Genomic DNA, 12,411 nt, shown 5'->3' with positions numbered 1-12,411 from the left:
AGAACGTGTTGTGAATGAGGATAGTTGTGGACTGGGAATTTTTTTTTTTTTTACACATGCGCTCTGATTACGCACTATTGATTGATTGATTGAAACTTTTATTAGTAGATTGCACAGTTCAGTACATATTCTGTACAATTGACCACTAAATGGTAACACCCCAATAGGTTTTTCAACTTAAGTTTATGGATACCTTAACTGAAACTAAATCAATCAGCACAGCTGACCAAGCTGACCAACAGGTGTTATTATGTTGTACATTCCAACAGGTGTTATTATGTTGTACATTCCAACAGGTGTTATTATGTTGTACATTCCAACAGGTGTTATTATGTTGTACATTCCAACAGGTGTTATTATGTTGTACATTCCAACAGGTGTTATTATGTTGTACATTCCAACAGGTGTTATTATGTTGTACATTCCAACAGGTGTTATTATGTTGTACATTCCAACAGGTGTTATTATGTTGTACATTCCAACAGGTGTTATTATGTTGTACATTCCAACAGGTGTTATTATGTTGTACATGGCTTACACACCTCCTCTTTCTGCTGTAAACATTGTGAATGATCCACTTGACACTCCCGTGGGGAAACTTTGCTTTGATCAAAAAAATAACAGAAAAATCCGCAGCTTATTCCAAAATGATTGTGTGTCTGTCTCCTATGTCATTTCCTTATGGAATAATGTTGTAAATGACATCTGTTGGACCAAAACGGGATCCCTTCCTAACAGGTATTTACTTAGCAACAAAGTCAAAGAGATATCATTTAAAATCATCCATCGCTATTACCCTGTAAAGACTGTGATGGTTAGATACAAAAAGGACATTGATGTCACCTGCACCTTTTGTAACATGCACCCAGAGACTGTTAACCACTTGTTTTATACTTGTGAAAACACTCCATCACTATGGCAGGCATCTGTCGCTTCATCCTGGACAATATTTATGACAAATTTGTGCTTTACTTTAAAGATGTGATTTTTGGTTTTACACTGTATGAACAAAAAATTGAAAAGGAATTCTACCTTTGCAAGCTCATTATTTTATTGGCTAAGTTTTATATTCATAAATGTAAGTTTCTTAATGCCCGTCCTATCTTTTGTGCCTTTAAAAAAGATCTGGAACTTTACATTAAAACGCTCTCTACCTCTAACAACAAAAAAGCTGTGAAAACGATGATGCTGTGTTCCACATTTAAGTTGTTTGATGAACCTGAATAAGCCTACGGCTTTGCATTTTGTTTATTATTTATATATATATATGTTTGTATTCTTTTTTTTTATTATTTTGAGCTTACAACCCCCTGGCGCTGTTTTGTACTGTTTTCATAATGTTTTATAATGTTGTATATTGTTGTTTGTCTTACTGTTTGTAATTGTTGACATTTATAAATAAACCTTTAAAAAAAACAACTAAGTGTTGGCTTTCTTCTTCTTCCTTGTTTTAGTTGAAGGTAGGCGCACTGACAACCTTCAAATGTTACGCCACCTACTGTTTCCCCGCTTCTTCTTCTTCTGACGTTAACTGATGGCAAATAACGCGTCATGTCCGCCGCCGTCTGATAGAAAGCATACATTTTCAAATCATTTGAAAATGATGTCCTAGCCAAAAAGGGCTATTTTCAGATGGACATATAAGGAGAAAATGAACTTGATGTAAATCCTGAGATCGCGAGATTTGGCACGGCACTCCATGAATCTGTCCAATCAGATTGGCTTTTCCTGAAAAACACGCATGCGCATTAAGTGGGCGGATGTAATGATTTCGATGGGAAGAAATAATATTCATCATCTAAGGAATAACAACTGAAAGTAAGTAATACCATTTATTGTTTCTCTTTTGGTATTTATATGACTTTAACACACACCAGTTATTTGTTTTAAACTACTGGAACGTCACGCAGTTACGGAAATAGAGCTATAAATGCCGCAAGCACCTTGCTAGAAGTTGTGATAGTTACCTCCACCGAGGTAAGTATAATAACAAGAAGTGAAATAACAATGAGAGAAATAAATGTTCAGAGAACATTTGAAGTGGAACAATATACATTACTGTACACATAATATAGAGTTTTACATTTACAAGAAGTTCCACCTATATTCCAGCAACCTTTGTCTGTATTTATCTTCCACCCAACTCTCTCCTTTGAGGCACACATTAAAAGCGTCACTAAAACGGCCTTCTTTCATCTCCGTAATATCGCTAAAATTCGCTCCATTTTGTCCACTAAAGATGCCGAGATCATTATCCATGCGTTTGTTACGTCTCGTCTCGATTACTGTAACGTATTATTTTGGGGTCTCCCCATGTCTACCATTAAAAGATTACAGTTGGTACAAAATGCGGCTGCTAGACTTTTGACAAGAACAAGAAAGTTTGATCACATTACGCCTATACTGTATATACCTTTATATACATATATACATACATATATACTGTATATACCTTTATATACATATATACATACATATATACTGTATATACCTTTATATACATATATACATACATATATACTGTATATACCTTTATATACATATATACATACATATATACTGTATATACCTTTATATACATACATACATACATATATACTGTATATACCTTTATATACATATATACATACATATATACTGTATATACCTTTATATACATATATACATACATATATACTGTATATACCTTTATATACATATATACATACATATATACCTATACTGGCTCACCTGCACTGGCTTCCTGTGCACTTAAGATGTTTTACTACTTACGTATAAAATACTACACGGTCTAGCTCCATCCTATCTTGCCGATTGTATTGTACCATATGTCCCGGCAAGAAATCTGCGTTCAAAAGACTCCGGCTTATTAGTGATTCCTAGAGCCCAAAAAAAGTCTGCGGGCTATAGAGTGTTTTCCGTTCGGGCTCCAGTACTCTGGAATGCCCTTCCGGTAACAGTTGGAGATGCCACCTCAGTAGAAGCATTTAAGTCTCACCTTAAAACTCATCTGTATACTCTAGCCTTTAAATAGACCTCCTTTTTAGACCAGTTGATCTGCCGCTTCTTTTCTTTCTCCTATGTCCCCCCCTCCCTTGTGGAGGGGGTCCGGTCCGATGACCATGGATGAAGTACTGGCTGTCCAGAGTCGAGACCCAGGATGGACCGCTCGTCGGGACCCAGGATGGACCGCTCGCCTGTATTGGTTGGGGACATCTCTACGCTGCTGATCCGCCTCCGCTTGAGATGGTTTCCGCCTCCGCTTGAGATGGTTTCCTGTGGACGGGACTCTCGCTGCTGTCTTGGATCCGCTTGAACTGAACTCTCGCGGCTGTGTTGGAGCCACTATGGATTGAACTTTCACAGTATCATGTTAGACCCGCTCCACATCCATTGCTTTCGGTCCCCTAGAGGGGGGGGGGTTGCCCACATCTGAGGTCCTCTCCAAGGTTTCTCATAGTCAGCATTGTCACTAGCGTCCCACTGGATGTGAATTCTCCCTGCCCACTGGGTGTGAGTTTTCCTTGCCCTTTTGTGGGTTCTTCCGAGGATGTTGTAGTCGTAATGATTTGTACAGTCCTTTGAGACATTTGTGATTTGGGGCTATATAAATAAACATTGATTGATTGATTGATTTATATAGTATTGGAGTGTCGAAATGACAAAAGGAAAAGCTGGAAAACGATGAAGAAGAACTGGTAAAGAAGTGGAATCAAATAAAAGATCAAGAAGGACTGTAAAGTTGCTGAGTAGACTGGTATAGTGGTGGTGCATTAAACTGGCAGCAGATATAATATGTGATACTTTCTTTTTCTTCCTGCAGTCATCCCGTCCTGCAGCATGCACCTATGTGAATGTGGAGAATGACCAGCAATGTCCAAGTAAGTTATATGTATATGCCTGTTCTTTCTTGAAGTCAATTAGTTCTGATTGAGATTTACAGATAAAAAGCTGTCCACAGTTTGTCAGGAACAAACATGAAAATATTGCTTTCTTTGACCCTGATTACATTAGCACATATGAAGAATGAAACTTCAAATAGGAGTTATCTCAGCATGTGTAATTCATGTTTTTGGAACCTTTCACCTCCAAGTTAAAGCTGGTAGGTAACATCAGGTCATGACTAAGGATGTAACAATATCAACATTTCACGGTATGATATCGTCATAGTGTTAAAGCCAGGGTAAGATATTGTTACAAAAATGTCAAAGTGTGTTAAATGACGTGGGAGGAATGTTTAGGATAAACACACTTACTGTAATTGAACACAAACATCATTTTCATATGTTGTAATCATATTTATCATTAAAAACAGGTATTTTAGGTGCAAAGGAATGGTGCAGAATTTCAAGTAACACACAAAAACCAACATTTTCAAATAAGTGTCTTTAAACTGACATAAACAGTAAACATCCAGTGTAACTAATGTAGAACAATAATGTTTCTTTTGCCAAGAAACTATACTGTGTGTCCGGTATGTTTTTTTTTCAATACAACTTGGTATTATTGTGGGTTTGATGACCTTTTTAGCACATTCAACAATACTGCCATTATAATGCAAACAGTGATCATTTTGGTCACAGTAACGGTGATATGACATTTTGATATTGTTACATCACTGCTGTTTAGTTGAGTGTTTTTAAACTTTGAACTTCCTAAGAAACTGCCCTTTGCAGTCCAAATTGTATTAGTTTGTAGAATACTGATTCTTAAGAGTTAACTAATAATTTGACTTTTAATCATGTAAATACCTCACAAATGCATATTTTCCCTTGCTGACATCTTGGTTTCACATGAACGATATTTTCCAAATAACGGTTCTAACATATAACTCATTCTAATATATTACTCCTATTCCCTAACTTATTGTAGACATTGTGGTGTGTAGTGTCAGCAAATGTCTTATTTTGTGCATGTCCACATTTCCTCTGGTGAGCTGCAAGGGCTCTGGGTCGATTTGGAAATGGTCTGGATGAACGTGGCATGCTTTACCTTGCAGTATGCAGACTTTGTTTAAGGTTCAACTAACACGACAGTTATAGGCACAGAAATATTTCACAGCAACAATTCCTCGGCTAACCTAAGCACAAACGTTCCCATCACTCCTGCACACTTCCACTTTTTCGCCCTTCTATAATGTCCCGTTTGAACGTTGTTTTCCCACACGGCGGGTTTTCATGGGAGAACCAGTTTACTTCTCAGATGAGCCCACTTAATATTGTCAGAAAAAAACACAGCGACTGGTGTTCTCGTTTGATAGCGTCACACATCACGGCATTATTGTGACAATTTTGAAATCAAAATAAGGTTATATTTAGAATAATGTTGCATCCCTCGTCAAGATCCTTTCTCATAGGTTTGGTTTGCTGTTGTGTATTTACTAATGATTGGCATTAGCATCCACAACTTTCTTTTTATAGTGTGTGTTGTATTGTGATGAGTTACATTTAACACTGTGGATGATGTGTTACCACAAACACAGAAGATACGTAAACATGAACTACAATGCGCTCAAGATGTGGGGAAAAAGGAAATGCATTCCATTAGCTGGATTTGTATAATGTGTTCAATTTATGTCAACTTCCTTCTTGTTTTGCATGTTTTTGTCTGTTTTTTTTTTCAATGATTTGAATCTTTAGAGTTTTTTGGTTCCTCTTCTTTGTGTCAGGGGGTAGCAGCAGGGTAACACTGCATGAGGCGGTGCCCCCTGAAGGAGCCCAAAACACTGCTCTTCAAATGGAACACATCCAACCTTCAGGTGACCGTGCAGGATGTACCACTCTGGAACATCAAGCCTCTCCCCACCTGCCAGGTACACCCACCGTCTTCTGTGGCTGAATAATGTTTTGCTGTGAATTTTGTCACAAAGCAAATCCTGCTCAAATGTGACAAACTTTTGAGTGTAAGAATGTGAGCGATATGCTGAGATGTTATACGTTTTGCCTTGTGACAAAATGTTATCAAAAAACCTTTAGTGATTTGTATTCTATTTTAATTTCAGCACATGAAAATATTTCTACTTCTGACCATCGAAGAGAATGGAAAACCATTTTCCAGATCAGCCCTCATACATCCTCCTGATGGCCTAACAACTGAATGACATGTCGATGCTGAGTATGATCCATTTCAATCATTTGAGGAAGCTCTCCCTGATATAGGGGATTGGATGTACAATGACGGACATACGTTTAATGAAGGATTTGAAGATGGTTTGAGTGAGGAGTGTGCAGAAGAGTCCAATTTCAAGGACACAACAGACAAACCAATACATGACAATGCATCAGAAACCATGGCAGAGTGCCTTCTGATCAGCATGGGTTATGTAAACTGTCCTAAAGTCACAGGTAAGGCCCTAAGCCATATGCTCAAAATGTTCAAGTTGCTTTATCCCGATAGTCTGAACACAGACTGCTTAAACAGTGTGCAGAAGTTCCAAAACTTTTTTTTATCCCACTCTGCATCATCGCCTACTATATTACATAAATCCTCCAAGAATTGTTTTGGGCCAATAGAAAGTAAACAAATAAAATGCCTGCTTTGTGGGACCAGTGTGTCAGAAGAAAGGTTCTAATCCTTTTTTTAAAGTATGTACAGATTGATTTCTTGTTTACCACAGCACATTCATGTGCCAAATGGGCCCTCGTTGGTGAATATAAACATGCAGGTTTTTCTTTGCTGCAAGATAGTGTAACATATGAGACATGCAGTCACGTTATTCCCCTATTGGAAACCTCTGCAGTACAGTAGTATTCTTGGATGACATATTGGGTAAAGTTGTTTTCCTTGACTTCACATCTATGCCTGGCATAGTGATAGCAGTTCATTTCCCCTACACACTTGAAAAGTTTGAAATAATGAAGAACTGAACTGGCCTAAGAAGCCACAAATCAAATCTTTAATCATTGTTATAAATGCTCTGAAAATACACACTGATGTGATGTTGCCGTGGATTCTGTAAATATGTACTGTATATGGAGTATCATTGTTGATGATGTTTTTGCATTGTGTGTAATATTTCAGTGGCAAATATATTACATTTACTTGTTTAATAAAGCCACTGTCTTTTTTAATGAATACATAGGCCTACTATGCTACTGCATTTTAATATTAGTCCTTATGATGGTGGTTGGAGAGCCAAATATCTTCTGAAGTGGTACTTTGTTAAAAGAGTTTGAGAACCACTGCTCTAGAAAGTTCACAAATGTTAAAAGCTCTTACAAAGTGTCTTGTGATCATATCAGTATTGTTTGGGTTCAGTTTTAAATCTCACAATTGTAGTCACTGAGTTACTGTACATGACGTGTGGATAAGAAATCAACAAATTAAGTCCAACTTTATTTAAATAAACCATTTAGATTACAGACCATATATCCATATTGTCTGAATTCATTATTTTCTCCCAATGTTGGCATGAGATCAACTGGAATATGATTGAGGTATAACTAAATTGAGCCCATTAAAATGCATTTTTTTAGAAAACGGGTATATCTAACAACTCAATTAGTGAGCAGTGAGAGACAAAACCAAGTATATCTCTCACTGAGACATCATTGAGACATATTGAAACCAATACTCATCAATTGTCTTTTTGCCGAAATAGAAAAGAGACATCTGAGAACTCAAACAGTGAGTAGTGAGAAACAAAACCAGGTGTTTCTCTCACTGAGTCATAATTGAGACATATTGGAGACCAGCTCATTCATCTCTCATTTTGGTCTTAGTTGAAATGGGGAAAAGAGATAACTATTAGACAACTATGAGATCTCTCATAGTGCTCACTGTGAGCCTTATTTCTCAGGAGATACATTTGAGAAGAAGGAGAAAACTACTTTGGTCTCCATTAGTGCTCTTTTATGTCTAGGAGATATATATAAGACATACATGAGATCTCATCTTCAATTTTGCTTTGCTATGGGAAACAAGAGTTTGATGAGCATTCCTCAACTTTTTCGGTCTTTTTTGACACTCGTGCCAGCTTTTTTTAAGCATGTTGCAGGCATCAAATTCCAAAATGAGCTAATATTTGCAAAAAAAAAAGTTTCTCAGATCCAACATCAAATATCTTGTCTTTGCAGTCTATTCAATTGAATATAAGTTAAAAAGGATTTACAAATCATTGTATTCTGTTTTTATTTACCATTTACACAACGTGCTACTTCACTGGTTTGGGGTTTTGTACATGTTGACAGTACATTGCAGTGTTATTTTGTTACAGCCGTGCCCACTGTGTGAAGTACTTTTGCAAGACTCCTAGCAATAATATTACACTTCACCAAAGAGCCTGCTGTAAAAGAAATGACCATTGAATGAAGATACATACTCAGGTCACCGTGATCTGAAAAGGAGAGTGAAGAATGTTTTTGTATTCCCCAGATTCTAATCATCTTGGATGAATAAACAAGCAATTCCTAATTTCACTTGGAAATGTGTTTACTATAAAAGTGTAGGACTGTTTCCACACAAAATACCTTCTGTTTTTGAAAAGATGCCCATGTGTGTCTTCCAGGTTGAACATTCCACCCTTTGTGCCTGCCCGGACTGTGCTGGAAGGCCTCGAGTCAGAGGATGCGTGTGAAGACAAGAAAGCTGTAAAAAAGGAGATCCATAGCAAAAAGGTCAAATAAGTACAAACAAGTATTTTACCTCGATTATTAACAGTTTATTTTGCCCAAAAATGTTAAGGGAGCCAAAAAGGACAAAATGGAAGAGGAGAATACAGACCTGCTCAGACTTTGCCACACAGTACCGCTGGAGGTGGTGAACTTAGGTAAGAATCCATGTTTCAAGGTTCATCGGGGTGGGGGGAAGACAACGACACAAAGGTGCTCCTCTTATTTAGACTTTTTGTTTATGGAGGTGGGAAAGGTTACGATCCAGAGAAGAAAGACTACTCAGGTTTTGAGGCCTGGTTGCAGTGTTACTATGTGGATGGAATGAAGTCTGTACGCGACCACAATGGCAGGACTATGTGGTTCAAAGTATGCAAACACATTTTCATACGTAACAACTATATTTGTAGCATGTATTGACTAATAGAAAATGGTGTCATTTCAGGGCGATCCAGGTCCTATGGCTCCTAAAGGTAAACGCCAGAAAAAATAGTTGAGATACCATTACACATAAGAGAAAGCTTAGTGTGTCTTTATCTTTTCTCACAAGTCCAGAATCAAAGTCTCCAAAGGCCAAAAAGAGAAAAGATACAGATGCAGACCATGATTACCCCCGCAAGAAAAAGATATATTCAGTAGGTAATCACCACCAGCACATAGAAATCTAACCCCATTGTGGCTGTACTTCAGGTGTCCAGGAAACACAACTCTGACAGCACAGTGAAGAAAAAAGCAGCCAAAAAGCCCACAAAAGCAGCAAAGGAAGAAGAAAATGGACCTCAAGAAGAAGCCACACCCAGAAGAAGATCAGCAAACACACCTCAGCAAGAACCGAAATCCACGTCAGGCAGGAGGAAAAAGAACAATACAGAGCCAGCTGCAGGTCTGATTCTAATAATACTCCCATTTTCTGAAAATATTAAGAGCCTGATCTTTGAGGATCCAATTCCCACACACTTATCTGTGTGCGCAAACTATAAAATTGCATGTACTGTTGGTGGACGTGTTGTATGTGATCTACTTTGTGCAATTGATAGCAGCAAAAGTGGCACAGATCACCCTATTTTTGTGTACTAGAAGCATTATGTGCCCTTGGAAACACTTCTTTCCCTCTACATTCATGTTATTATGCTCTCCACACTGGAGGGGGGCTTATATTAGATTATAGCACATATCGATCATCTAACACCTTTTCTGCAATATAGAATCACAGTATGTATACTATTTGCAGCAGGAATGATCAAACTGCATATTGCAAGACATTTTTTTTAGGAGTTATACTAAATACAAAAAAAAAAAACGCAACGCTTTTGTTCTTGTTCCCAATTTAAATGAACTCAAAGATCGAAAACTTTGACTATAAACACAAAATACCTGTTCCTCTCAAATATTGTTCACAAATCTGTATACATTTGTTAGTGAGCATTTTTTCTTTGCCAAGATAATCCATCCCACCTGACAGGTGTGCCTTGAGCTGTCCAAAATAAAAGGCCACTGTGAAATGTGCAGTTTTATCACACAACACAATGCTTCAGATGTCGCACGTTTTGAGGGAGCGTGCAGTAGGCATGCTGACTGCAGCAATGTCCACCAGAGCTGTTGCCCGTCAATTAAATGTTTATTTCTCCGCCATAAGAATAGAATAGAATAGAAAGTACTTTATTGATCCCTGGGGGAAATTCAGCACCACAGTTCGCTCACAATAAACAATGATAATAATAAATAATATAATATATATGAATAATATAAATATATTCTACATTTAAGTGCAGTCAAGGAACATATGCATTATACAGTCTGATGGCTGTCGGTGTGAAGGACCTCCTGTGTCGTTCCGTGTTGCATTTTGGGAGTCTGAGCCTTCCACTGAAGGTGCTCATTCTCTCTGCAAGGTCCGAGTGTAGTGGGTGGGAGGTGTTGTCCATAATGGCTAGGAGTTTTGCTAGACTTCTCTCTGACACCACCGCCAGAGAGTCCAGCTCCACTCCCATCTTGTTACTGGCCTTCTCTACCAACTTGTCCAGTCTGTATGTGTCCCTCACTCTCAGCCCACTGCCCCAGCAGGCCACGGCGTACAAGAGGGCGCCTGCCACCAGCGACTCGTAGAACATCTTCAACATCTTTGTACAGACGTTGAAGGATCCTAGCCTCCAAAGGAAATATAGATTCGGCTCTGTCCCTTCTTGTAGAGGGCCTCAGCGTGTTTTGACCCATTCAGCTTGTTGTCCATGTGTACTCCGAGGTATTTATAATCCTCTACCATGTCCACATCCACCCCCTTGATGGAAAGAGGGGTCGCCAGAGTACTCCTCCTCCTTCCCAGGTCCACAACCAGCTCCTTGGTCTCCGTAACATTGAGCTGGAGGTGGTTCTTTCCACACCATGTGACAAAGTCCTCCACCAGTGTCCTGTATTCCTCGTCATCACCTTCCTCAATACACCCCACTATCGCAGAGTCATCAGAAAACTTCTGAAGGTGGCAGGACTCTGACTGATAGTGGAAATGGGTGGTGTAAATGGTGTAGAGGAAGGGGGAAGAGTACTGTAGCCTCCGGGGCCCCGGTGTTGCTGACCAGCCTGTCAGACACACAGTCCTGCAGTCGCATATACTGTGGTCTGTCAGTCAGGTAATCTACAACCCAGGACACCAAGGGGGCCTCCACCTGCATCTTCTCCAACTTCACACCCAGTAGCCCAGGCCGTTTAGTATAAGCCGCCTCCAAAGGTGTTTCAGAGAATTTGGCAATACATCCAACTGGCCTCACAGCCGCAGACCATATTGATTGGCTGAGACCTGCCACCCGGACAGCTGCTACAACAATTGGTTTGCTTAACCATAGCATTTCTGCACAAACTGTAAGAAACTACCATGAATTGATTAACGTGGACCCCGACTTAAACAAGTTGAAAAACATATTGGGGTGTTACCAATTAGTGGTCAATTGTACGGAATATGTACTGAACTGTGCAATCTACTAATAAAAGTATCAATCAATCAATCTGTCTCAAGAAAGCTCATCTGCATGCTCGTGGTCCTCATCGGGGTCTCGACCTAACTGCAGTTTGTCTTCTTAACCAACTTGAGTGGGCAAATGCTCACACTCAATGGCGTCTGGCACAATACAGAGGTTTTGGTATGTTATTATTGACAGCGAAACCACGTGCATTTTATTGATGGCATTTTCCATGCGCAGAGATACCGTCACGAGACCCTGAGCCCCATTGTTGTACTAATCACTCGAGGCCATCACCTTTATAAATAACATTTACTAACTCGTGTTGCAAGGATCTGGAAGCTAAAAACATCCCAGTTCTTGCATGACCAGCATACTCACCGGACATATATATTTTCTGTATAGTAAAAGTTTCAGATCTTTAAGTTCAATTCATGATAAATGGGAGCAAAAACAAAAGTGTTGCGTTTATATATTTGTTCAATACCATATTTTTCGGAGTATAAGTCGCACCTGCCGAAAATGCATAATAAAGAAGGAAAAAAAACATACAAGTCGCACTGGAGTATAAGTTGCATTATTGGGGGGAAATTTATTTGATAAAAGCCAACACCGAGAATAGACATTTGAAAGGCAATTTAAAATAAATCAAGAATAGTGAAGAACAGGCTGAATAAGTGTAGGTTATATGAGGCATAAATAAGCAACTGCTATGTTAAGCTAACATATTATGGTAAGAGTCATTCAAATAACTAGAACATATAGAACATGATATACCTTTAACAAACTATCTCTCACTCCTAATCCATAAATCCCATGAAATCTTATACGTCTAGTCTCTTACGTCA

The 12,411-nt window shown here is 38.7% G+C and overlaps 1 protein-coding gene across 3 annotated transcripts; it reads left to right on the top strand.

Annotated features, from left to right (window-relative positions):
- Positions 1-1,741: 1,741 nt before the first annotated feature.
- On the top strand, positions 1,742-11,608 carry LOC133537510 (endonuclease 8-like 1). Of its 3 annotated transcripts, XM_061878586.1 has the most exons (7): positions 1,742-1,818; positions 3,824-3,881; positions 8,507-8,615; positions 8,683-8,767; positions 8,857-8,978; positions 9,055-9,082; positions 9,165-11,608. In XM_061878586.1, the coding sequence occupies exons 2-7, from the start codon at positions 3,874-3,876 to the stop codon at positions 9,275-9,277; spliced, it is 465 nt and encodes a 154-aa protein (XP_061734570.1). In that variant the 5' UTR covers positions 1,742-1,818; positions 3,824-3,873; the 3' UTR covers positions 9,278-11,608. The 3 variants fall into 3 exon arrangements, 2 of the variants coding, with proteins under 2 accessions (XP_061734570.1, XP_061734569.1); XM_061878585.1 differs by lacking the exon at positions 1,742-1,818 and having other exon boundaries at positions 2,791-3,881; XR_009802708.1 differs by lacking the exons at positions 9,055-9,082; positions 9,165-11,608 and having other exon boundaries at positions 5,669-8,767; positions 8,857-9,019.
- Positions 11,609-12,411: the final 803 nt, after the last annotated feature.

The sequence above is a fragment of the Nerophis ophidion genome, linkage group LG18, assembly GCF_033978795.1.
Source record: "Nerophis ophidion isolate RoL-2023_Sa linkage group LG18, RoL_Noph_v1.0, whole genome shotgun sequence".
NCBI classification, from domain to species: domain Eukaryota; kingdom Metazoa; phylum Chordata; class Actinopteri; order Syngnathiformes; family Syngnathidae; genus Nerophis; species Nerophis ophidion.
The sequence above is the reverse complement of the archived record's forward strand: the minus strand, read 5'-3'. Positions and strand labels throughout refer to the sequence as shown.

Coding starts and splice junctions, on each gene's coding strand:
- LOC133537510 (XM_061878586.1), top strand. Junction 8,979..9,054: donor GCAGGACTATGTGGTTCAAA/GTATGCAAACAC, acceptor GTGTCATTTCAG/GGCGATCCAGGTCCTATGGC. Junction 9,083..9,164: donor AGGTCCTATGGCTCCTAAAG/GTAAACGCCAGA, acceptor TCACAAGTCCAG/AATCAAAGTCTCCAAAGGCC.